The 27207-nt window shown below is 38.8% G+C and overlaps 1 protein-coding gene across 1 annotated transcript; it reads right to left on the bottom strand.

Annotated features, from left to right (window-relative positions):
* Positions 1 to 684: 684 nt before the first annotated feature.
* On the bottom strand, positions 685 to 26850 carry LOC140243248 (GATOR2 complex protein WDR24-like). Its single transcript, XM_072322919.1, has 18 exons — positions 26797 to 26850; positions 22946 to 23050; positions 21741 to 21854; positions 20940 to 21124; positions 19796 to 19921; positions 19183 to 19314; positions 17707 to 17917; positions 16917 to 17020; positions 15850 to 16050; positions 14753 to 14863; positions 12308 to 12434; positions 11188 to 11545; positions 10385 to 10441; positions 9048 to 9210; positions 7960 to 8062; positions 6011 to 6096; positions 3833 to 3945; positions 685 to 2871 (listed from the first exon to the last, which is right to left on the bottom strand). Exons 1-18 carry the CDS (start codon positions 26819 to 26821, stop codon positions 2736 to 2738), a joined length of 2457 nt encoding a protein of 818 aa, XP_072179020.1. The 5' UTR covers positions 26822 to 26850; the 3' UTR covers positions 685 to 2735.
* Between the last annotated feature and the right edge of the window lie 357 nt (positions 26851 to 27207).

Raw genomic sequence — 27207 nt, 5'->3', positions numbered from 1 at the left:
ATCGGGTTAGAAATGGCGAAGGAGTAGCATTTTGTAGCAAAATGTACAACACAGGTCAAAAATCAAGGTCAAAGGTCAAAGAAGTCAAAGGTCAAAATTCTGTGTCGAAGTTTGAAGCCCTCACCTAGTGCCATCACATAAAGAAAACGGAATCGAAATCGGGTTAGAAATGGCGAAGGAGTAGCATTTTGTAGCAAAATGTACAATATAGGTCAAAGGTCATGGTCAAAGGTCACAACTGAAATTCTGTGTAGAAGTTTCAAAGCTCCCATGTAGTGCTATCATATAAAGTAAACAGAATCAAAATTGGCTCATAAATGACAGAGAAGTAGCAAATTGAACATTTTGATCACACACGGACGCACACACACACGGACACACACACACACACGCACACACGGACACACACGTACGGAGCCCGTTTCACAGTCCCCTGCTCAAACTCGTTCGGCGGGGACAATAAATGTGCATTGTAAATCATAGGTGAGATATTTGAATCAATACTGTGTCTAAAGGGCTTTTAGCCCTTTCACTAGTTTCAGACCTGCAAATGAATGCATGTTCAAAATGCAAAAAACAACCAAAAACAATCAAACAAACAAACATTACTATGTATCATGTCTTATTTTGTACTTGCACAAAAGTATTAAATCCAAAGAAGTCTTCTTATAAAGATAAGTTTATTTCAGTACATTGTACATAAAATACACATCTGATTGATTCAGCCGAGATATCAAATCCCTGTGCTCCAAACCCTGATACATCGTTCGGAACTACAGTCAACCTTACGTACAAATAAGTCGAATCTACTGTATTTGGACTGAAGAAATGGCTTTGACTTAGGAGAAAATTTGACTTGTGAGGGATTAAAATCATCAGAGCATAAAGAGAAGAGGATGTTTGACTTAGGTCAGGGCTCCACACTAACTTTTATTTTTGGTGGCCCAAAGGCAAACATCCGACCTTTTTTGGTGGCCCGCTCAGGCTACCAAATTCTTCATTTCTAAAATTTTGGTGGCCCGACGTGTGTTTTTGGTGGCCCCGGGCCACCGGGCCACCGTTAGTGTCAAGCCCTGACTTAGGTGATTATTTGACTTCAATATGCAAGGTCGACTGAAGTAAGGTTGACTGGAGTTCCTCTCTGAGTTAGATACTATCCCTTGGAACATGACTAGTTTGTTGATTTATAATGAGTTTCTTGAATTCATGAGTGTTATTTCATATTCACACTTCTCAGTCTCCTGTAATTTACTTTCTAATTCAGAAAGTATTACCTATAGGCAAGCAAACGAATCATAGATAATGGAAATCACAGTGTTTGATGTCAAAAATGTTCTACAACTGCAGTTGTTGTGGAACAATACAGAAAACCTCACTTGAGTCGGCATCGGACACCATGTTAAATTGACAAATCCCATAAGTCAACGTATGAATCATTCACAAGAGTTTTACAACTGTATGTTACTTCTTAAAGGAAGGAACTTTTGTGTAAGTCAACCTTCACAAGTCGACTCTTTGTACATATCAATATGATTTTGTGGTCCCACTAAAGGAAATCCTTTGATGTCTCTTGGCAAATAATAATGGTATGTGCAGGTTCCTTGTTTAGCTGTTACTGATGACTGCTCCAGGCTTAAATTCAAACTGGAGTGTGTGTGTGTGTGTGTGGATGGGGGATTCCCCCATAAGTTTTTTGTTTGTTTTGTTTTGTTTTGTTAGTCTTTGTCTCTCTTCATTCCAGCAGCAGTGACAATGATGTTTAATAAATGATAATAATAACAATAAAAAAAAATATTGTTGACCAGGAGAGAGGGCATTGTTGAAGTGATTCCAATGAGTGTTGCAATCAAGACATTTGGAAGGGATGTTTACGTGTAGCTAATCATATATGTCAGCTCATTGATAAAGTTTATGTAAGTGTTATAATGGTTATGTAAGTGTTTATGTTAAGTTGACACCTGCATATAGATTGACACATTTTCTTGTGTCCCAGGTACAGCTGACTTAAGTGAACGATCTAAGCTTACTGTATGCTAATGCGTTACAACTGTTTGAAATGAGGTAACCATGTGTGATGCATACAAAGTGTCAGAAAGACCCCAAGGGTCAGAGTTTACCCACTTGTACCATCTTCCACAGGCTTTTCCAGGTTCTATGCTAGCACAGCTGGGAGGACTGGCCTAAATCAAAGCAGGCGTCTCACTGAAAGATGTCACATTTACCAACATCGAGCCTTAAGAAATGCCAGGCTGACTTGATCCAAAGTCCTGCGACATATGCAGTCTCCCTTGGCAAGCACAGTGCTCTACAATACCACCAAATCTTGGCAATGTGAAGATACATTCCAAAAAGCACGTGGCCTGACGCTGAAGGAGCTTTTCCACAGATCCATGTCCATTCACGTGTGAGCAAAGCCTCAAGTTGATTTAACCTTGGGCAAGATTGCACTGATATTATGTGATACTGTCGAAACCAAATGGTGACTACATGCACACAGTAGAGATGACTGGTCCTCAGACAAACTTTCATCCACATGAGTTTAATAGTGAGCAGCATTTGATGGTCTGCACACGACTTGGCTGAGTGCACCAACCAATTCAAACTGACATCTCTTGATGTCTGAACCAGGTGAACATCTGTATGGTAGAATCTGCGTATCAACTACACAGTATCCACACTAGTCGTCACCTGTCATGAATCAGAGCATGGGTGAGGGCATTGTGTAGAAGCCTCCCTCAGGCGTACTCACACTGGTGTCCGCATCCTGTCGGGCAGTAGCGACTGGTCTTGAACCATTCCCTCATGTGATTGATATGTCCTCCGTGTGAGCATCCCTGGCACCAGGCATACAGGCCTTTGACTGGTAGATGGCTGCAGTAGGCAGGAATACATCATTGCAGGGGTGAAACATGTTGTTTTTTTTATTACTATAATTATGTATACTTTATGTACCTACATTTGTATAAACCTAACAATCGAGCAATCTATCAATCTATCTATGTATATATTTATCTACATTTGTATCTATCTATCTATCTACCCACCTATCTATGTAACATCTATCATCTCTTGATTTATCTATTTACTTATTTATTCATTTATCTATCTATCTATCTATCTATCTATCTATCTATCTATCTATCTATCTACATGTATCTATCTATCTATCTATCTATCTATCTATCTATCTATCTATCTATCTATCTATCTATCTATCTACATGTATCTATCTATCTATCTATCTATCTATCTATCTATCTCTTTGTGAACAAGTAGGATACTTGGAAAGCATTGTTTGATGTTGCAAAGTTCTGACAAGTTCCATGGACAGCTCACTAAGAGTCACTAGTAAATGTGTGTCGTATAAATGTTCAAATACAGCTTCTTTGTGTGTCTGTAGATTACTTTCATGGATTTGAAAGTGCAAAAGTAGTGATGGAAAAAAAAAGTGGAAACACACATCTATAACAAAACCAGCTTATACTACAATTCTTCTCTTTCCATGGGTGAGATCCTGTGCTGAGGGTCTTGTTGCAATTTTAGCTCTTTTGTCAGATCGTTGATGGAGTAATAAAGAAACCAAATCTAACAAAAATATCACATACATGTATTCGGTATTGGGCAATTGTGGTTCAACTTCACTCAAGGGAATTGCAGCAGGGCCTACAATTCATGTATTTGACAATTTTACTCCACAATACTACTCAGAAGAATAATTACTGACAACAACCACAATGCAACTAAAGTTGCAAAAAGAAGTATCTGTCATGTGCTACTCTGGTATATGGACAAAAATGATACTACTAGCAAAAGGAATTGATGGGATGAATACCATATTGAGCATGGATTGGTGAGGCTCTGACGATTCTTCTGAAAGCATGCCCATGAAAACTTCTCCAGTGGCTTATTGCACCTGTTACAGTATGTCAAGATTGTGGTTGAATTCTGTGGAACATTCAAACAGAAAGAATACTACACTGCATTAAGAGCACTTCTCACATAGACAAGACTACCATGCCTGGACCTCATATATTGATTTTAGCACAGATATCCTGAGAGTAATTGCTGATGAAAAAAACAAAAAACAAAAACAAAAAACCAAAAAAAACCCCAAAACATTATATGTGACCGTGCATCACAAAACGAACACAAAGTCACAGCCAATGATTTTGCGTGAGGACCTCAAAAAGGTGAAACAGGTCAACCAAGTCAATCTTGGAGTTTTTCATGCTTTCTGAAAGAGCTATTCTTTGTCTAAATAATTCTTAAGTTTGTGGTCTTAAAACGAATTGGAAAGTGTGTTTTCAGCAGTTTTTCTACAACCCTTTTTTCGTAGAGTATTGCGATTAGGTACATCTTTAGAGGTCCCTTTTCATTTCTTTAAAATCCTTTTGCACATCCTTAACTTTCAACTCTAAATAATAACTTTCGAATAGATAAAGCTACCACCTTGAAAGTTGGCATTTACATGTATTACATACAGAATGTGTTAATTAAGCATGCTCAATTTCAGCTAAAGCTGATAATTCCTTCATTGTTGATGCTACAGTGGTTTACATCCTGTTTTTTGTCTCATTCATCGCACAGCCAGCACAGTTTCTAAAGATTAAGCCCTTGAATAGACCCTTTACTTCAGAGCCTCTTTTCTCAGTTCACACCTTTCCAGAGTGTGTGCTTTCCTTCCAATATTTAGATAGGTTAAGAGAGTCCATTTGAATTGAGTTATACATCATTTTAAAGCTTGGAATCTGTTCTTTCAATATCTGCCCTTAACTTAAAATCCATGTTTGGCGACTTTTTGTTGGTTTTGTGATGCAGGGTCACATATATACAATGTATGTTTAGATGCCTATAGTATCATACTCATTTTTTTTTCCACTCAATTGTGACATTTTCATATCTGAAAAGCTGTAAATCTGACTTTACAGTCAAGTCTTATGACAAATCAATGGATCCACTGTAAAAAGACATGCTTTAAAGGCAAAAACCATATTCTGGTTTAAAAATGGCAAATTTTCGCACTTTAAGTGTGCTAAATCACATGTCTGAAAAACATACTTTCCATTTGAAAAGTACATTTTCTCCATTTTGATGAAGGAAGAACATAAAAACATAAAATGTGAAAACATACAAAATGGCATAAAAACATAAAATGTGAAAACATACAAAATGGCAGCTCTACCATTGCCCTTATGGCATTCACATTTAAAATTCTCATAAAAAATCTTTTTTTTTTACCTCCACCAAGGGAAGAGGTTATGTTTTCATTACCGTTGGTTTGTTTGTTAGTTACATGTAGTTAGTTTGTTTGTTTGTCCATGTGCAAAATAACTCAAAAAGTTGTCCACAGATTTGGATGAAACTTGCAGGAAAGGTTGAGAATGACACAAGAAACAGATGATTAAATTTTGGTAGTGATCAGGAACTTTTTATGGATTTTATGAAGGATTTTTTATATTTTGGCAGGAAGGGTCAAGAACTTGGGAGTTCAAGCTGCACATTTTTGAGGTTTTCATACGCGCACCAAAGTGTGTGCTCCAGTTTCTGCTAGGGCGAGGCGCACTGCACAGCTGAGGGTTTATGATGTAACAAAGGCTTCTACTGTATATTGGGAAATCGGACGATTTTTCAGCACGCATACGTATGGGTGGAAATCACTGATCTCTATGGAAGAGCAAGATCATCATTGGAAAGTAGGTGCTTGGCGGAAGTCTGCGCTCTCAGAGTGCTTTTCTTTTTTTTCTTTTTTTCTTTTTTTTTTCATCTCACCCCACCATGAAATGCCAAGAGGATATGAGTAATAAACACTTTCATAAACTTCCATAAACAGTCCAAGGTTCCTTCCATTTATAAAAGGAAGTCATACAAAGTTCTAGTGTAAACATCATGAATTAAAACCCTGGCAACCACAAAAGGGTCACAGAGGAATCACTGTCCGCACCCCTGATATACAGGCATGAGTACATGAAGGAAAGTATTAAAGAGGACACAAGAGCCCTATGTGAGTTACCTGATTGAGGGTCTCGACGCTGGGGTGTCTGCTCAGCTTAATGATCTGGTTGGCCACACACCACAGTTTGAAGCGGCTCAGCAAATCTATGTTAGGAATCAATCACAATATTTTGATTATAGTTTTTATCATTCCTTTTCTTTTGAATAAGAAAGTCTGTGTGGGTGACAAACAGTCTATTGTGACCCTGCATCACAAAACAAACAAAAAGTTGCCGGACATGTAATTTTAGTTAAGAGCATATTCTGAAAGAGGAGATTCTAAGCTTTAAAATGATGTATAACTCAAATCAAATGGACTCTCCTAACCTATCTAGATATTGGAAAGAAAGCACAAACTCAAAAAAAGTGTGAACTGAGAAAAGAGGCTCTGAAATACAGTGTCTATTCAAGCGCTTAATCTTTACCAATTCGTGCTGGCTGTGTGATGAATGGGACAAAAAACAGGATGTAAACCATCGGAGTAACAACAATGAAGGGATTATCAGATTAAAGTGAAATTTAGCATGTCTTATTACCACATTCTGTCCTTAATTAATGCCAAATTTCAAAGTAGTAGCATTATCCTTTCAAAATTTATAGGAGTTGAAAGTGAAGAGTGTGCACAAGGTTTTTAAGAAATGAAAAAGAAGACTCTAAAGACATACTTAATCACATTATTCTGCCAAAAAGTGATCGAGATAAACTGCTAAAAAACACACTTTCCTGCCCGTTTTATGATCCCAAATTTTAGCATAATGTAGAAGAAGACTTGCTCTTTTAGAAAATATGAAAAAGTCAAGATCGGCTCGGTTGACCCATTTCACCTATTTTCAGTCCTCACACAAAATCAGTGTGTGCGACCTTATGTTCGTTTTGTGATGCACGGTCACAATTGGTCTCTACATGATGACTTGGCATCAATTGTTACAATTCTCTCTTATCGTGATGCCTGGGCTTGATGACTTGGTAATAAAGTGAAGAGCCTGTTCCTGTCTCTTTGATATGAAGCAAGAGCAGAGACCATGAATCAACTTGTGTGATTATATTGAGGGCTAGTACTGCTGACTAGCCATTATATTGAGGGCTAGTGCTGATGACTAGCCACTACAATTTTGTTTATAAAATGGGTTCAAGAATGTAGCCAATAGGAAGCGCTGAAATGAGTCACGTGTGCTTTGGTTATTCTAGTCTCATCGCACTGCGTGTTAAATCCTATTGCCGATCGTCTGTGCACGCGGCGGCTCCTTTGAATTGCATGCATACACGCTGTCAATCCTGTAAACAACTTCTATCGGGCTGCCAAGCCGGCCGGCTGGCCTTTCTTCCCTTGTGCATAACATGTGTGGCGGCGTACGTATACTCTTATACGTACAGTACAGTAGACCAAGCGTTGTGGGACTGGACGCGTACATGGAGTCACTTTGAAGGGCAAATCCAACGATTTAGCAGGTTAATTCTTACGCCGTTTTCAGAGTATGTTGTCTAGAAGGCCTATATGAGGAGTCTATATCAAGTCTTTAAGGTAAAGGGTGCATATTCTATGTAAAATAAGTAAGTTTTCATGCGGGAACTTAAGTGTCCGGAAACCCAACCCCCCCATCATACTTACACTGTATGTGCGAGATTTCCGAGTGCGACGTGCGTAAATGTTTGGGATGAACATCTTCGGACGTCTTGACCCAAAAAGGTACGTGAAAAACGCTGAAAAATACTGTTAGTTTTCAAATTTTCGACCCATTTTATAAAACAAATGATGCACAGGATTATTTTGTGGCGTTAGTGGAGGTGCAGCTCAATCTCGGGTATTTACAATGTAGTGCAACATGCACTCGACTTCGCCTCGTGCATGTTTCACAATTGTAAATACCCTCGAGTGCACTATACGCCTCCACTAACATACTCTATCCTGTGCATCATTTGTATAATATCGTGGGCTAGTACTGAAGAGGATCACAACCAACCACTCACCAATGTAGGACATGAACCACTGCTCCTGAGTGTCAGATGCGATCTCGTTTCGTATCCTGTGATCCAAAACGATGAAAGCTGATACTGCCATCTGGATATCACCCTGTAGGACAAAGACAAATGTGTGGAGAACACTGCATAATAGGTAGAGCTGCATCTGAATGAAAACTTCTGGTACACATATTGTGTAAACTTTGTTATGATCGTTTCCAAAATAACCTCTCTCTCGCTCTCACGAGCCCTCAAAATTTTGACTAAATTTCATCAGTACCTATTCAGCATTACTATGATACAAAAGCTTAACTGTGGGTTCAAACTGCTTACATAATGTTGTGATTTAATAGTGAAAATACAACTGACGAAGTCCTTATTATATCTTGTCAAACACTTTATAAGGGTGTATGTAAATTGCCCCTATAGTGGACATGGATTTTTTATACTTTATATTGCATTACCCTAGTGTATAACCTCCATTGAAATGTTCTGCAGTTGTGACATTACACAATATCAGTAAAGACACTCTCAACTACACTATTGCAGGAATGAAGGTGAAGAACAATCATATATACAAACACTGTAAATCACATAAATTCCACATGTATGAACTTTAGATGCCAGACACGCTAAAATCATTAAATATGCTTCTGTCTATCCTTCATACTCTAAATCTACTAACCTCCACTTGTCTTTTTGTGTTCGATATTCTCTAAAGTTTGGTCAAATGTATCACATTCTTGACAGGTCCTTGACATCAAGGACAGCAAGCCCCAGTGAGGGTTGTTACTACATCTGAGCCTGCCTTTGTGAAACACTTTACAACTGATGCATCCCCCAAACATTGCAATAAGTCAGCAACTATCACTCTAATGTGATCTCCTAATACACGTAGTTGCTTTTGTAACTGCAATCGTTTTCAGATGCAAATACTTATCATCATAATGTCTTCATGGGTCAGTATGCACAACCATTCTAAGGTGCTGAAAGTGTAATGTCTCTATAATGTGTAGCACAGGTCAAGTATCACTTTTAGAGACTGGTGTGGATTAAACAAGAAAACTCCCTTGCGTAATACTGAGGCATAGAACAACCTGCTCTGCATAGTCCGTCAGCGTGGCAACCACGATGGGGGTGAACTTGACGGAGAGCTGGAGCTCGGGGAGCTGTCGGGACGGAGCCTGGTTGAGGGAGCGGGTGGAAGACAGCAGCTGAGAGCTGACGGTCATGGCGGCCGGCTCCAGGTCTAGAAGGGGCCTGGAGGGGTGGTAGGAGGATTGAGGTAGAGATAATGATGAAGAGTTAGAATTTAATAAAAACAAAGAAGTAGTTATGTATTTGATTAATGAAAGTTAAGGCTCCATCCATTAGTAAAAATAGAAAGAAAAAAACCTACTGAGCAAACAAATAGTAAAAAAAAACCAACACTTTATTACAATCTGTTACTTTAAGCAAAAGACATGTGGGTTGTCATTCTTCTATGTGACACATGGATACACCCAATTCACTATTCCTTCTAAAAAATAATGTAAGACATTCTGTGCAAAGCATCAAAACACACGATGTTTGGAATGAGTTTCATCATATTTGGTAAAACCACGATGGTTATAAAGGGCGACAGGTATTCTCTTCTACTTGTTAAATTGTGAACTTCAGATGAATTACACATTCCTTTTTTTTTTGTATTCTTTATAATTGTAGTAAATCTGTATTAAAAATGTCTTGATTTCAATATCTTCTATCTTGGTGAGGTGATTCAATAACTATTTTACATTTTACATTTTGTGAGGTTGAAGGAAAAGTCAAATACTAAATTTACCGATTTAGATCATATCTGTGAAATCAAAGTCAAATGCATAACACCTAGTCAAAAGGTATTCACTGTGATGATGGGATGGTCCAAGCTAGCTACATGTAATGAATGAAAATTACATCTAGCCTGTTAAGGATGCTTTTATTTTGCTGGTGTTGCATACACTCTTTTCACATTCCATCTCAGAGCTACCTGCGACTACTCTTGAACAGTTTAAAATCAAAATCACTGTATTCAGCTGGTGATTCTATTAGATTTAATGGATATAATCTGTTCTAAATGCACACTGACAAGCATCTGCTGGATCATTTCTTTTTTTCTTTTTCTTTTTTTCTGTCCAACCTCTTTCTATGGAAGGAGCCATACTTGCTGCAAATTAGTTGTTGCAAAGAAAGCATGCATGGAGTGGGCTGTGTTTGGAGCTGTATCCTATTATGACCCTCTGTCACAACACATACACACAGGCTTTTAATGCACGTACTTGTCTGCAGTAAGAATAATGAGATGCTTTATTGGGACAGAATGATTCATCGATATGAATCCTTTAATAAAGTAGTTCTGGTCCACTGACAACCAACATATAGACCTGGACTAAGACTTGAATTTGGCCCAACTTACACGGCTGGTGAGTCTGGTCTGGTCCTCTCCTGATGAGCTGCATCTGGAGTGGGAGGTCTGGATAACAAGATACAAATGTGTGATTATTTTCATCACTATCCTTGTTTTCCATTGTTTCTGTCTTCCCTGTCATCCATTCTTTGCTATAGATATGTATTTCCCAATCATTAAAAGTGTTCCTTGCCAATTTTTATTACACTTTAAGTCCAAATGTCTACTCTTATCTTATATTTCACTTTGGAAACATATCATTTGATGGCACTGTTGTTGTGTTTAATCTATCATTATCAAGTTACATTCTGTAGCAAAAAAATTACATTCTCACGAACATGCTGAACAGAAATCCCTTTAAAAACAGCTAAAACTTGATCAACAGTAATATGACTGTTTGTCCACTTAACGTATATCTAATATGATGTGTCCGCAGTTCCTGGGAAGTTGACATTTGACTGATTTCTGTTTCCCCTCTTTCCTATATATATACGAAAAATCATGAAATATGCTACAATATGCTTGTGTTACAGTGTATTTCTAATTTCTAAGCTGCATTGCAGCTGCAGAAAATGTAAAAAGAATATGCCGCAGACAGATTTAAGAGATGATTCTTACAGACCTATTGTGAGATGAAACGCATAGTATGCCTTCATGCATTACAGTAGTAGAGAGAGGAAACTGAGTGTGTGTGTGGATGTGTTTTTGTATGTGTGTGTATGTGTGTGAGGATATTTCATACTATCGTTGATTTCAATTACCATCAATGGCACAGAGGTTAAACAAAGCAATGCATGGTATGGGAGTTTTACCTGTCGACTATCTTGTGCCTCTGTGCAAACGCCTCAATTGGCAGGCTGACATCATCGTTCCATCCATGGAGATCATCGTCAAACACGTTTCCCGCCTCCTCCTCTTCTTCCTCCTCCCCGTCATCATGCGGAAAGTAAAAGTCCACGCCCCCCAGGGCGCCATCATGGGAGCAGTGTCTGCGTTTGGTGTGCCCAACCACCCCATACTGGAGGTGGTCATGCTCGCTATCGCTGATCTGGGACTCGTTATCGTCAGTGAAGCCGGTGGCCGAGTCGATGGCACTAGGACCTGTGTGGTTGTGAAAATCATGGTTGGACGCCCCGAGGTGGGACATACTGTACTGGGCAGACGGATGATCTAAACACACCAGAAAAATAAGAGTGTGCATGTTTTGATAAAATGATTCCTGAAAAGCACATGCAGCAAGTAGATTTGTGGATTCGTCTGCCTGTTTTGATTAAAATAACATTCAACTGCTACGAGTACACAGCTGTACAGAATTTCTTTATTTTCAGTGTCTGTCAATATCAACTAAATATCAATCATGTATCAAAACAAAGTCTTTTTTTGTTTGTTTCTGGGACCTATTTTGCTCTGTTGATAAACTTTGTATACATGTATATTTTCTTGTTTATTAAGCATCTGACATCCTTTTCAACTTTTTCACCTCAGTTGAAATATATGGATGTCTGAATAGATAAACGAATGTGCAAGCTGTATTGAATATCTACTGTACAAGCTTAAATTTTGCTCAAAGAATGGTATCATGGCATTTTGCATAACATTCCAATGACATGTTTGCATAAAGCAGTATTCAACAGGCACATTAAAGAAGTAATAATGTATGAATTCATTTAATGAGGACATATTGAAATTCTACAACGAATTCAGCACAATTTGTGACTTAGCGATTACTAATATACATGTGATAAAAATACAAATGTGTGAAGAATTGCATAAAAAGTACATTCCCTTATATTTCTCTGACAAATTCAGCCATGGTACAATGTAAGGCATGTCATGCCATCCAATATGGTTTTTTGACAAGATTCCCGAGTCTTGTTAATCTTTAGTGATTCTGGGTGCAATAAAGCATCCACACATGAGCACACTGATTACCTTTATCGGAGTCCGCTGGAAGGGTGGGGGGCTCAGGGGGTGCAATGCCTTTGTTGGTGTAGACAGGTGGCACAGCACAGGTGGTGTCTGTGTAAAACAGCCTCAGCATACGCCATGTCTGGGCAATCTATAGAAAAACCAACATTTCGAATTAAGATGAGGGTGATGACAACGATGATAACAACATGATGCTAGTGCGTTGTCTACTACTAACATTACTACAACTCCTACTACTTTGACCCATCTTAACAATTACAGTAATAAATTGATAACTAGAGAAGCACTCTGAGAGCGCAGACCTCCGCCAAGCATGCAAATCATTTACACCGCTGATCTTGTTCTTCCATAGAGATATCAGTGATTTCCACCCATACGTACATGTACTTATAGCATTGTGTGATGAAAGTTGCCTGATTCCCCAATATAGAAGCCTTTGTTACGTCATATACCCTCAGCTGCACGGGGCGCCTCACCCCAGCAGAAACTAGAGCACGCACTTTAGTGCGCGCAGGCAAACCTCCAATACGCGCAGCCTGAACTCCCAAGTTCATTGACCCTACCTGCCAAAATATCAAAAATCCTTCATAAATTCCCCAAAAACTCTCGGATCAATACCAAAAGTTAATCGTTCGTTACTTGTGTCATTCTCAACCTTTCCTGCAAGTTTCATCCCAATCCATTGACTACTTTTTGAGTTATTTTGTACACGGACTAACAAACTAACTAACTAATGAACGAACGAACGAACGAACACACAAACCAACGGTAACGAAAACATAACCTCCTCCCTTGGCGGAGGTAATAACAATCATAACAGTGACATTAACAGTCATGATTACCACTTCTACTACCCACTACTATTACTACTACAATCGCAACTACTACTATCACTAATGCTAGATGTACATTTAATACTGCAAAACAAACAAGGAAAAGTAGAAATTACGCGGTGCGTAATATATGTCCCCGCCGGAAGTAGCATTTAGTAGCACAATGTACAATATAGGTAAAAAGATCAAGGTCAAAGGTCAAAGAAGTCAAAGGTCAAAATTTTGAAGCCCTCACCTAGTGCCATCACATAAGGCAAACGGAATCGAAATCGGGTTAGAAATGGGGAAGGAGTAGCATTTTGTAGCCAATGTACAATGTAGGTAAAAACTCAAGGTCAAAGGTCAAAGAAGTCAAAGGTCATAATTCTCAAGCCCTCACCTAGTGCCATCACATAAAGCAAACGGAATCGAAATCGGGTTAGAAATGGCGAAGGAGTAGCATTTGGTAGTAATATGTACAATACAGGTCAAAAATCAAGGTCAGAGGTCAAAGAAGTCAAAGGTCAAAATTTTGTGTAGAAGTTTTGAAGCCCTCACCTAGTGCCATCACTTAAAGCAAACGGAATTGAAATCGGGTTACAAATGGCGAAGGAGTAGCATTTTGTAGCAAAATGTACAATATAGGTCAAAAATCAAGGTCAAAGGTCAAAGAAGTCAAAGGTCAAAATTCTGTGTAGAAGTTTTGAAGCCCTCACCTAGTGCCATCACATAAAGCAAACGGAATCGAAATCGGGTTAGAAATGGCGAAGGAGTAGCATTTTGTAGGCAATGTACAATATAGGTCAAAAATCAAGGTCAAAGGTCAAAGAAGTCAAAGGTCAAAATTCTGTGTAGAAGTTTTGAAGCCCTCACCTAGTGCCATCATATAAAGCAAACGGAATCAAAATCGGGTTAGAAATGGCGAAGGAGTAGCATTTTGAAGCAAAATGTACAATATAGGTCAAAGGTCAAGGTCAAAGGTCACAACTGAAATTCTGTATAGAAGTTTCAAAGCTCTCATGTAGTGCTATCATATAAAGCAAACAGAATCAAAATCGGGTTAGAAATGGCGAAGGAGTAGCATTTTGAACATTTTGATCACACACGGACGCACGGACGGACGCACGGACGGACGCACGGACGGACACACGGACACACGGACACACAGACACACACAAGTACGGAGCCCGTTTCATAGTCCCCTGCTCGAACTCGTTCGGCGGGGACAATTAGTTGAAAAATGATTATAACAATCAGAATATTAATGATGATTACAAGAAGAAGCTGATGAAAAAGGAAGGAGTATAAGAGTAGCAGCAGAAGAAGTAGAAGAATGAACATGATAATACCATGACTTTGTCTTTACATTGTAGATTAGTTTTGAAGCCTGGTCAACTGATGATTTTGATTGATGTATGTCTTCTGATTTATGATTAAAAATGGACAATGCTACATTGAGGACCACAACACACAAGAGTGAACAACTTCATGATTCTCATTGAAATATCTGGTACTTACTGTTCACAAGTGGAACAGTTTACTACTTCAGCAACACTGCTTGCATACTCTACAAGCATATCCGAGACGGCTCTACATGACATGAACAATTAGCATGCAGCATAGAGAAGCACACTACCTGGTGTCTGCCGAGTTCTGTCGCAACCTTTGCATTGTGTTCACACAGCTCAGGAAAGGGCTTCCCTGTGAGGAGGTAGCGCTTGGCGGTCTTGCAGAAGGACTCTGAGAACTGAGGGACAAAACACATATGGCATGTTAGTCACTACCACACTAATAGCACTGCATCCCTGGGGTGACAGGACCTCATATCTCAATAATATGATAAAGTTTCAGAAATTTGAATAAACAATTTTCATTTTTGAAACAATTTTGCAATACAACATCAATGTTGGAGTTCAAATAATGTAGTAACGTTGATTTGGATTGCATTATTGATTCTAATGTTTTAAAACTCAGATCAGTATTTTTGATTTAATATACTAAATTAAGGTACGAGGTTTTTATAACATATGTATCACCCACTGAGATACCAGGTCTTGTTACCTCCGGGACGCCTAATGATGACAATGACGCCAATATTCTCTATAGTGCCAGTGAAGGAGTCAGCTTCAACAGCAATGAATACATAATAGTTCCAGAAATAACCTTCACAACGACAGAGATTGTAAAAGTCTACAACCACTTTTATTTTCATGATAATGAAGAGAAGAAGAGACAAAGTATACAGCAATAAACATTATTATACATGCAACTACAGCATAGGGATGGAAGAGACTCTCAAACTTATTTCACCCTGCCGCACTCAAAACTGTAACTGTATTCAACTTTTACTGCTGGACTGGAAACCTGAATAACAATAATTAACAGCACAGCCTTGTTGTACTTCAAGAGCAATTGATTGTCTGAAACTTTAACTGTACACTATTATACATGCATAAACACTTTTTTTTTTTTTTATGAAAACTTGTTGATGATTAATGCTACTGACAGTCCTCCAATGATTTCTTTAAAGATAGGCAAGAGAATTTTTGAAAAGTAGAAGTGGACTCTGACTCAACAATGTTTTGTCTCACACCATTAGATAGGCCTATTACTACTGAACAAAGCAGGAGTCTTGAATGCGTGTGTGGGTGTGGCAGGGGGAGGGGTACTGAGGTGAAAGAGTAGAGGGTGGATGGTGGGCAGAGTTTCACTGCTCACAGTCCATAGAGATACCTTGATTTCTTTGTTTTCATGAACCACAAGACCACTCTCATAGCGCTCGTAGTGCTCAGAGACCTCCGGCGTGCGGCGGAACATGATGGGCATGATGGTTGACGTGTAGTTCTGCTGGGCTTGGATGCTTGCCTTGCTGGAGCTCTTGTTGAAGGCGTGGCCTATGTTGTCATAGATACTCATGGACACACCCACAGGGTTCTGTGGAGAGTAAAATGCACCTTTCATAGTTGAATTTTTTCCTTTTCAATGGCATCTCATGAATTACAAGTGCCATTGGGATGTCATCGAAAATCATTGACTCAATTAGAGTGAAGTCTGACCTCTCGTTCTGCTCTAGATTGATATCAGTACAACTTGAGAACAAAACAACTGATTTTATATTTGGTCAGTAATGATCAACAATTCAATGATATAAAGGCAACAAAATTATTTTATTGGGGTTAACACTTACAGCATCTTCCCAGGATGCTTTTTGTTCTTTCAAGACTGTTTCCAGATGGATAACAACCCTCCCCCACCCCTGGGTGAATCAATCAGCAATTAGAAAGTTTAATATGTACACAGCAGTCAAAAACTTGTCCACCCCAGCCTTGTGTTTATAATCCCTACCGCTATAGAAATTTATCCCAGTCATTGGATGGATTAGTGTATTGTGCATCTCAGACTTGCTTACCATAATCACATGATTTCATCTTGATGTGACATTATCCCTACTGCTGGGTGAAGAAATATGAACTATACTAATACCTCTATGATATAAAACTAACCATGTCTGAGAATAAAATAGTCATGATAAGTTAAAAAATGATACCTCTGGAAGCCAATAACAAGCTTTTTGTTATAGAAGAGTGGACATATTCATGCAAGCTAACATAATTGACTTTGAAATGAAGGGCCTAGAGAGGAGTCAAGTGCCACATCCAATTGTCATGGTGCCAGATTACAAGGTGGGGGTATTGTGTAAGATAATACGCTTCTTGTTCGAAAGTCCCACAGGCAATTCTCTCTTATTTTGAGGACCGAAAAAAAAAGCAGGAATGAAAGTAAAATTTGTGATAACTTACAGCTGTCTCCGCTGGCCTCTTAGCATCCTTGAATTTGTGTTGGAAGAGCATACAGTCTTTGCTACCACTGAGGAATACGTGCGGGTCCTGACGCCATGCAATGTCTATGGGTAGACACAAGATATGACCCCATCGAAAGGCATCATTTCATGTCTTGTTTACACAGCATATCCCTCAGAAATTATAGACTTACTCGGTTTTAAAACCCTGCAACTTATGTCAGGCATAACTGGGGGGCTTCCACAAGAGGGAAAGATGATTAAAAGGGTTAAATGCAATGAGTCAGGTGCATTGCTATGTCAGTGCATTAATCAACAACTGTAAGGCATACTGAAGCCCTCCAGTCATGGGTGAAATAGACATTAACATGGAAAACAGCACCCCAAACTAAATAGATTTACAACACCAGCACCAGCACCTAGTTTCAAAGCATTGTAAGAGCCAGTACTGACAGTGTTTACAAAACTTGAATTTGATGTGTGTATATTATCACATTTTGACCACAAAGTGCTTTGAGACTGACATTTTGAGTTAACTTTTTTTTTTCTTTTGTTTTCAGGTCATACAATATCCACATCCATCTTTTAATACAATTTTGTAGCTTCTTCATGATTTTCCTTCACTGCAATGTACATAAATGGGAACTTACTCCATAAACTTGTAATTATCTCAGAGGGTTTTACTTCCCAATATCAAAACTTTACAAGGGTTTTAACAATACCTTTGCAGGTGTGATTCGATTTTGACTTTTAATGTACATGTAACAAGCAATTTGTCTTTTGCTGTCTACCTGTGACAACGTCTTTGTGTTCCTCAAAGACGGCAAACGGCATGTAGGAGCGACGGATGTCCCACACGCAGATGGTCTGGTCCACTACCTGGCTGCAACTGGCGATGTGATACTTCTTCTCTGGACGCCATTTTATGTGGCTGACAGAGGCAATGGCGTAGATAGTATACTCTGGTACTAGTCTGTGTCCAAGGTTGTCCCAATTCCAAATCTGTAAGGCAACAGGGATGAAGTTCTTAATGTGGCCAAAGAGCTGATTACATTCTGAAACAGACTAATCAAGGGGTTTCAGTCATTCCTTTTATGTTTCTGGTTGATGAGAGCGACAAAATGAAATTTTATTATCATTATTTTCTTGTTACTATGGAACTAGCCAAAAAAATTATCTCACTTGAATTGATAGTATTTGCAGAAATACATGTATCTGCAGTTTATGGAAAAATATGAAAACTGTGAGATCTTTAAAGAAAATTAGTCAGTAAAAATTGAGCTAAGAAAATTGAACTCCAATGGGATTCCAACCTGAGACCTCTGGACTGCTAGAAGGGTGCTCTTAATGACTGAGCTATGGAAATCCCTAGTATGGTGTTGCTCAATTTTCATTTATATCATACAGTGTATATATTTCTAGTCTGTTTCCCTTTGTTTGCATTTCTTGCAATACCTTTCAACAGAACAAGGGATTTTTGTTCACATTAAAAAAAGCTACTCACCCCCCCCCCCCCCCCCCCCCCCCACACACACACACCAAAAAAGATTAAAGGGTGTGTACAGTTCTGGTCGAGGTGAGGATTTAGCTTTTAACGGTTTGTGAGATATTCAGAAACCACTCTATGAGATGTCAAGGAGCATGCAATTCTAAGGGGTATCAAAAGTTTATTTGATGAAAATCGGTTTTGAAATGGCTATCCAATGGATATCCAAAAACAAGGTGAAACAAAGAGATCCTAATAAAGTTGTGGCATGTCGCCTTTTATTATTATCACTTTTTTGGATATCTCAGCCATTTGAAAACCAATTTTCATCAAATAAACGTTGAATCCTTCTTAAAATTACATGCTTTTTCATATTTCATATGAGGTTTCTCATTATCTCACTTAAGAATGTTCAAAACATGAATCCCCACCCCAACCAGTACTGTACAGTCCCTTTAACATTGAGTGAAATAATCACAACAGAGAAAGAGAGAGAGGAAAAAAATGTTTGTTACAAACCACAGTAACTTTGGAAATGCTTGTTAATGAACAAGAGCTTTGAATATCATGTTCATAACACATAATACCCACACTCATGGAAGTAGCTCAGTGGTAACTATTTTTGATGAAATAGTACTGGTGATACAAAAAGGAAGGTTTCGGTAAGAATAAAGTTTTAAATGTTGCATATCGTGAAGGGCTCCTTGTTATCTTCTTCCATGCCATCGTCTTAATACAAATCATGGACCATCTTGAGATCCGATGTCTCTGGTATAATCACCTTGATGACCTTGTCTCTGCCACATGTTGCTATCCACTGCTTCTCCGTTGGATGCCAGTCGAGGTTGAAGGCTGGACCATTGTGGACGGGGAAGTCCAGAAGCACCCGGTCCGTCCTGCGATAGTCCCAGAACTGCAGCCAAACACAAGGAGGACAAATGAGAACATCTTTGAGAGAACTTTGCAATTTTTGAACACAGACAACATGAGCCTCTGAAAACAATCATAATGCTAGAAGCTTGTAACTGTGATTGTACATGACTGGTGCTAAATCACATTTATGGTCATTATGTCGACTAGCACATTTGTCTGAAACTAACTGTAAATGAACAGAGAAATGAAGAGTTTTATTGCAAATTCAGCGAAATCCATTCTTATTAAGTTGAGATATTTGTGATTGAAGCTGCTAAAATAGAAAATAATAAGAAAATAAAGGATATTTTTAATCATAACTTCTAAAATATTCCTTGCTATGTTACAAGTGAGTTATTACTGGAAAGATTTTTAATTTGCTCTATCTGATGATGAACTACTAAGAAATGTTTTAAAAACCTGGTATGTTAAAGGTAAATGCCTGGGCACATATTGGTTGATTGCCTGATTTACAAATGTACCTGAATGTGGCCATTGTCCAGTGTAGCTGCAATGTAAAAGTAATGAAAAGGATTGCACTGGACATCCCGTATGCTCTCAGACTGTCCCGTCCCATACGTCATTTCACATTGGTTTGTTCTCAAATCCTGTGTCGACAAAGGGGAACGAAAATAAAAACTCACTGAAGATAAAGTCGGAGCAAAAGTCGAGTGAGAGATAACACAATTGAATTCACAGTATTTGTCCCTATGCCTCTCACTCATATGTAGTTCAGGCTATTATAGAATGTTACACTAACACAGACCTCCCAACATTTCTAACAAAAAAAATAGGGATGATTGGGTTCATACGAATGATTGGGTTCAAAAGTAGGAAGAAAGGGCAGTTTCCTTAAGGTTGTGTAGTAGATTTGTCAAGAAAATTAAGAAACTCCTATGGAAACTCAAGCTGGGAATTGTCAAAATTCAGAATCTTCACTCCAAATTCAGAATGGTTGGGAGGTCTGCTTACAGTAGGACCTTGATTATCCGGACCCATCAGGACCGGCGGGCATCTGGATAATCGATTCGGCTGGATAAGAGAGATGCTCAAATACGGCACATGCTTAGAGGTATACACATTTTATTGCTAATTCACTACGATGTGGGGACAGTAGAAAGGTAAGAAAGTCACCAGTCTTTCCTACCTAAAAGACTCGCTTGTGTCTTTTCACACTCCAACCTTAAACATTTGAAAATATCTGAATGATGTCTTCTAAACTGCTTCTATGTAAAACATACAAAAGTATCTGCAGGACACACAGCCATACTAGATCTGTTGAAGACCAGTCCCGAGTATACTCGGGCAGGTGTCTATGGGAAATGCGTGCTATGGCAAAATCAGCCTGTCCTAAACAGGTTAAAATGTCTTTGTGTGTGGAAGCATGGAAGAAGCTTGTAACACTGACTTAGTGAGAGTTGCAAAATGCCTCCAACAGTTAATACAAAAGGGAGTTTTCCATTCATGACAATAATGCTAATATGAAGATGGTGAAGTGATTCAGAACCACTGTGACTTTGAGATCGATTGGAAACAGCTGTCTTTAGCATGAGCAGAACAAAATTCTGTGCATCGACTACATTGGTGTGTTGTAGACTTTTTAACAACTGCACTGAGAGAACTTACAAAGTACTTCACAGAGCCATCTTGTGACCCGCTGAAGAGCATATACCACTCTGTGGGGTGGAAGGAGACCTTGTGCACGGTTCTCTTGTGGTCATTGAAGACCTGCTCCATCTTGTTTCCCTGAGCCTTGCTCAGATCCCAGGTGATGACTGACCCATTGGTGGCGCCTGTCGCTATCATCTCTTCTGCCAAGTGGATTAATTACATGTGCAAGTTGATAAAGAATTACCTTGGACATTCAAAATACACACAGACACAAGCAAGCACACATAATTATTGTTTCTAAATGTACAGTTGTACACATGTATCAAGGGTTACAACCTCATCTAATGAGCACATTATCATTGCCATCCGAGAGTGACACTGATGACTTCTCGAACAGATAATGGGAAATGTTTATAGAAAAACAAGAAGAAGTATGGAATGCATATGTACCAATTAACCTCTTGTTATTAATTTCATAGTTTGTCTTCTTTCTCAGATTCCCTTGTCATTTCCTGAGTTTCTACTTCCTCGGTGTTCGCATGTAGTGCTTCTGAAAACCAGCTAGATAGTATTAGTAAAGCAGCTGTCTAAACCAGGCTGACTGATGCAGATCTCTCTGCCATTGTTTAAATTGATTTTTTACTCCATTTTACGCCATTTGCTCACCACTATTGGATAAGCAGTTTTCAGCAGCTCTTTTTGCTGCACTTAATTTCTGATGGTCTAGTAGTTGGCAGGTTAGAAATGATCTTTATCACAAATGACCTAGTTCTTCCTGAATATCTTCCCAAACCCTTGTTGATGTTTTACACAAACCTCTGCTGGGATGCCACACCACATCGTTGCAGCTGAAGTTGAGGTTCATGCGCCCCACCCTGAGGTCCATCCTCTCCCTGAAGCACATTTCCTCAATGTGGAAGATCTTGAACACTAACAGGAGCAAAAAGTTCAAGGGAACAGCATGAAATAAAATCAAACATAAATGTACTGGTCAACTCTTATTCTTCAAAGTGCTGCTAACATTTTAAATACACTAGCAGTGATATGCAATTCTCATTTTACAGCAGGAGTGAAAATACGATCGGGAATATCAACATGAATGGGTATGGTACTCTGCTACAATTCCTGTAATTTTAAAGACAAGAAAACAATAACAACTTTGTTCTCATATTATATTCTTCTTTCTTTTCTTTTCTTTTTTTTTATTTTTATTTTTTTTTTTTGGGGGGGGGGGGGAGGGGAGGGATCGCAAGTAGCTGATATTTCCATGTTTCGAAAACAGTGAGAAATTGTACTGTACCAGTACAATCAGTGCATAGACCCCCCAAAAAACAACTGCTACTCTGTACTTTTCCACATTTCACCTCCGCCAAGGGAGGTTATGTTTTCCTTATCATTGGTTTGTTTGTTAGTTTGTGTGCAAAGTATTAAACAGTTTTAAACGGATAGTTATATGGATGAAACTTGCATAAAAGGTTGATTATGACACAAGGAGCAGATGATTAAATTTTGGTAGTGATCCTTGAATTTCTATGGACTTTATGAAGGATTTTCTATATTTTGGAAGGTACACTGTAGGGTCAATGAACTTGGGAGTTCAAATTGCATATTTTTGAGGTCTCCAAGAACGCGCTTGAGGCGAGCTCTAGTTTCTGGTCCTGGGAGAGGTACGCCATGCAGCTGGCATTGATGACATAACAAAAGGTTTTTATAATGGGAAATCGGGCGATTTTTAGCATGCATACTTGTACATTATGGGTAAAGATTACTGATCTATAGATACGACAGAACAAGATCAGTGGTGGAAATTAGCTGCTTGGTGGAGGTCTGCGCTCTCAGAGTGCTTTTATAGTTTGTTTTATTTTTTGCTTTCTTTCACAGGGAAATGGGGGGGGGGGCAAAACACTAAAAGATATTTAGAAAGATGGACACAGCATAGGTAGATGGTGTAGAGACAGAGAGGGAAACTGAGGGGGAGGACTGGAGTAGCAACAATCACAGTTCATCATTCATGGACTTACCCTGTCTTCCTGCAGCGACAACTTGAGAGGCATCCTTGTTGAGACTGATGGCATTGATTCCTCCATCAAGTTTAATGGACATCGTCTTCCCTGCACTACTCCTCACTGATAGATAGAGGGGGAGACAGAAAAAAAGAGGGAATAGAAAAAATATCAGTCCACATCATGTTGTAAATAGATTAAAGACAGGCCTTCTGAAGTCTTCAAGTCTACACTCTAGTGTATAAAAAGTACTTTTTACAGCAGTGTAGTATGATTGTGTGGTGCTGTTCTGAAGAATTATTAAAATATTGATTCACTGTAAATATTTCTCCTGCCCTCCAGTTGAGCTCTATTTGACAAGAACAAACACTATGAATAGCTGACAAAGTTGTAAACAATAACCATGGTACCAAAAAAACCAACAAACAAACAAACAAACTGACAATGATGACCATCTCAATTTGCATTGAGCATTAATTCCTACTGCTATGAATGTTGATTACAAGCGCTTGGTGTCCACCATAAGAACCATTATGCAAGGTTCAGAAATTTCCGTCTTTCTAATGTAATAAGGTTTTCTTCTTTGTCTGTGATGAAATCTATCTATTTGCAGTCATTCTCTGTCAGAAAACATCAATTGCCTTCAAATGATGACTTTTGAGGAAGAACACTAACACCTGACACATTCAGATCCTTGTAAGACTCACCATACGTTGTACATGACCCGGGGTTGTGTTGGGGTGGACGGCAGCTTGAGAGTAGCTGCTATTTCTCCAAGATCTGAATTTTAAGCTTTTATTTTGCATATTATGAACAAACTGCCCTAGACTAATTTTGGATGGAGACTTTGAACCAGATAATGAAATTCAAGGTAGAATTGCTCATCAAAATTCAGCTACAACGTGTGTTACTTACAAGCTTACCCAGCTAAATTATTGGTGTTGATGTTACTTTATAGTGTGTCTTTCTTATTTACATACAAAGTTGTTGTTGGGTTTTTTTTTTTTGTATTTTTTTGTATTTTTTTTTAAACCAGAGAAGTTTCAATCCTCTCTCTCATCTGTGAGGCCCTAACTAAATATTGATGTTAAAATTAGCTACTTGAAAAACTCTTTAACATGTTCAGTGGCAATTAATGATATTCACTGGTCAGCACTTATCACATGTGCTGGAAAACAACTCTGAGAATGACATGGATATATTGAAACAAGTACACGTATAATGTGCACTTGTACACAAACTCACTTCTTTCTGGCTTATAATTTTTTTTTTTTCAAGCTCTATATTGCAGATCTATAGAACATTGTAGGCATCTACACATTCTAGTCCAGTGCGATCTGGTGAATACTAATAGACCTAGAGTCTATATCTATCAGGGTCTAGCTATATTATTTTGAATTGTTCTAATAAAAAACAGACTGTCCTAAACTGTGATTTCTTCGGTGGGTGGATATCAACATTTTTAGGGTCTGTTTGTTTGTTGGTTTGATTTTTGGTGAGGCATGAGAAGCTTGTGTGACTGTGAGGGTGAGAGAGACAGCTCAGGCATGAGACTACGTTTTGTAGGTAGGTACACATTAGAATTGAGTCTGTGTGGTTTTACATGAGCACTTCTTAATTTCTTGGAATCTGTGAATTGATGCTTTACACCAACGCAACATTTGGGGAGCACATTAAGGTAAGTATGCTACACTTAGATTAGAACTAGAACTTAGAAGAAGCATTGGTGAAACTGAAAACTAGCTACATTCAAGGTAGCTGCTGCACAGACGACCCCAACACGTTTGTATTACTGGTTGTTGATTACGTCTAAAGCCCTGCGGTTGCACAGGTATCTGCGCAGCTGTAAATCTAATTACATGTAGGAGAGTCTATTGTCTGAATACCGAAATCTGAACACTTTAATATTTGGTGCTCTGAATTATGTCCTCAGAGGATGACAATTCAGACAAAAACAACACTTAGTCTACAGTTGACCCTATTTATTTACAAAGTTCTGACAATTATGAATTTTGCAAAATTATGTGAATTTGAATTTCTCTGGTTTTTGAAAAAAACAGCAAAAAATCATTATATCTTTTTCTTGTTTAGCACTGTACAAGATTGCATTACAATTCTGAACATTATTATTTTTTTTACATATGGATAATCAATGCCTTTATACAATGTATAAAGGCATTGTATAAATTATAATTCATGCACCAGAAATCAATCACTACAGCTGGGCCTATTCATAGTGAGTTATTCCTACATGTACCCACGATTCACCACAGCCATACACACATTGTAGCAGATAACAATGAGAAAAACTACAAATGACATGAATGAGGTTCACATTTTGCACTGTACAGTGCAGTAAAAAGTCAAACGTGAACATTCAAACAACTTACACAGTAAAATCTTGCAATAAATCTCAACTTTACATCTCCTTCCAAATCCGAAGTATAACTATAAATGTGAACCTTTAATTTTAGTAGATTTATTTACCATAGACGTGATACTGATGATAGATCTAGGTCTAGTAACTGTTAGAGAGCTTAGAGTACGTAGAGTAGAGCCTACAAGACTAGAGGTCTGCAGTTGAAAATTGGTCTGGTGTGGTAGTGGTAGGTAGTGTCAAATTTGGGGGATTCCGGCCCACGCAAACAATGTCAATGACAATGGCAATGCCCATTCATTGGCATTGGCATTATAGAATGGTCAATGACAATGCTTAAAGTGAAAACTAAGTTTCGGTAAGTGCTTGAGAACCCGTCTAGCACTATTTCATTTTTGCTTGCAATCTATCGAAAGAGTCCACTAAGAAACTTACCTGGCTGACGCGGTTTGCCGGAATGATGAGTCGGTTTGGAGTATTTTGAGAAAAATAATAATAGTAGGAAAACCGACTTTTATTCCAGAAGGCTCCAGACTAACTCGGTCTCGGGAAAAATTCGACCCTACTTCAGACAATTCACACGCAGTAAGTGATCACCACATTCTACTGGCCACTGCATAATACCAAATGAGGCCTAACTGAATGGACAGGAAAGTGCGTGCTAACGTACTAGTAATCCTGTACAAAACAAAACAAAAATGACAGCGCGCGGTCCTCAGTTGCTGAGACGCGCGGTCTTTGGAGTTTTTGTTGTGGTTTATCAAGCGCCTTTGTTTTAGAGACTCGTGCTTGTGCTTGATAGGCGCACACTAATTTTGCATGCGCGCAAAAGAGGTTTTTGATGCGCGCGTTGAAACAACTCGGACCATTACTGCGAGTAGCCAGAACACGAAGCGCTAGTTTATACAGGCCGCTCCCATAGGACAACACTGTACAATCAGAGGGACAACCATTATTACTCATCCCGCCGTCAAAGCGAAGCCGAGTTATCCCCGAGTCCGAGTCTAGCCTGACCCCGTTCGGGTAAGTTCTGAGACTGAACGTTTTTGGTTAATATTTCCCATTTTCGTCGTTACCCATCGAATATCTTGTTATTACAGCGTTATTCCGCACATTTCCTAGGCATACGTTCACATTGTGGAGCAAAATTTGACAACTTTTGCAGGCTTACCAGAACTTTGTTTGGGCTTTAAGATCTAGGACGTCTGCAAAGTCCCATGCACATCATAGAATGTAAATATTGCGCAGAGATATAGATGTACACGTCTGGAACCACCATGCTGTCCAATAATACTAATTACCACCAATTTACACGCCTGCAAAGCTGTAAAACACAGTGCAGTAGTGGGGTCTTTTAATAACACGATATTGAAGGTATGGGACTTAGCCGAGTGAAGCTGTTCAGACACTACAGAATGAAACAAAACAGCTGTTGTCGAAGATTCGGAGACAAAATGGGAGGTAAATGACATTTAACGTGGCAGACTATTACCTCTCTCCTGTGTTCCTCTTGACATTTTGTTTGGTTTCCACGGCTGCTAGGCCAACTCAAAACATTACACATTCTACCTTTGCTTCGTTCAGTGTTGACTAGATCTAGACCTATGCCGAGTTTTATGCGCTGATATCCCTTATATAATATCCCTCCGATATGGATCCGATATTGAGAGAGCTCCACCGCCTCCACCTCCCCCCCCCCCCCCCCCCGCCGCCCCGGAAATTAATGTACACATACATAGCTCAGAAGCTCAGACATCACTGTTCCCACTTCCCAGAGGCGGATCTAGGAATTCTGTTAAAAAGAAAAAAAGAAAAAAAAAATGGGGCGGGGGGCGCAACTAACATTTCTGGTGCCACTTCCGGGTTTCATTTCATTTTTTTTCTTTTTATTTCTTTTGTTTTA

The sequence above is a fragment of the Diadema setosum genome, chromosome 20 (genome assembly GCF_964275005.1).
Source record: "Diadema setosum chromosome 20, eeDiaSeto1, whole genome shotgun sequence".
In the NCBI taxonomy this organism is placed as follows: Eukaryota; Metazoa; Echinodermata; class Echinoidea; order Diadematoida; family Diadematidae; genus Diadema; species Diadema setosum.
Note: the sequence above shows the minus strand (reverse complement) of the source record. Positions and strands in the feature narration are given on the sequence as shown.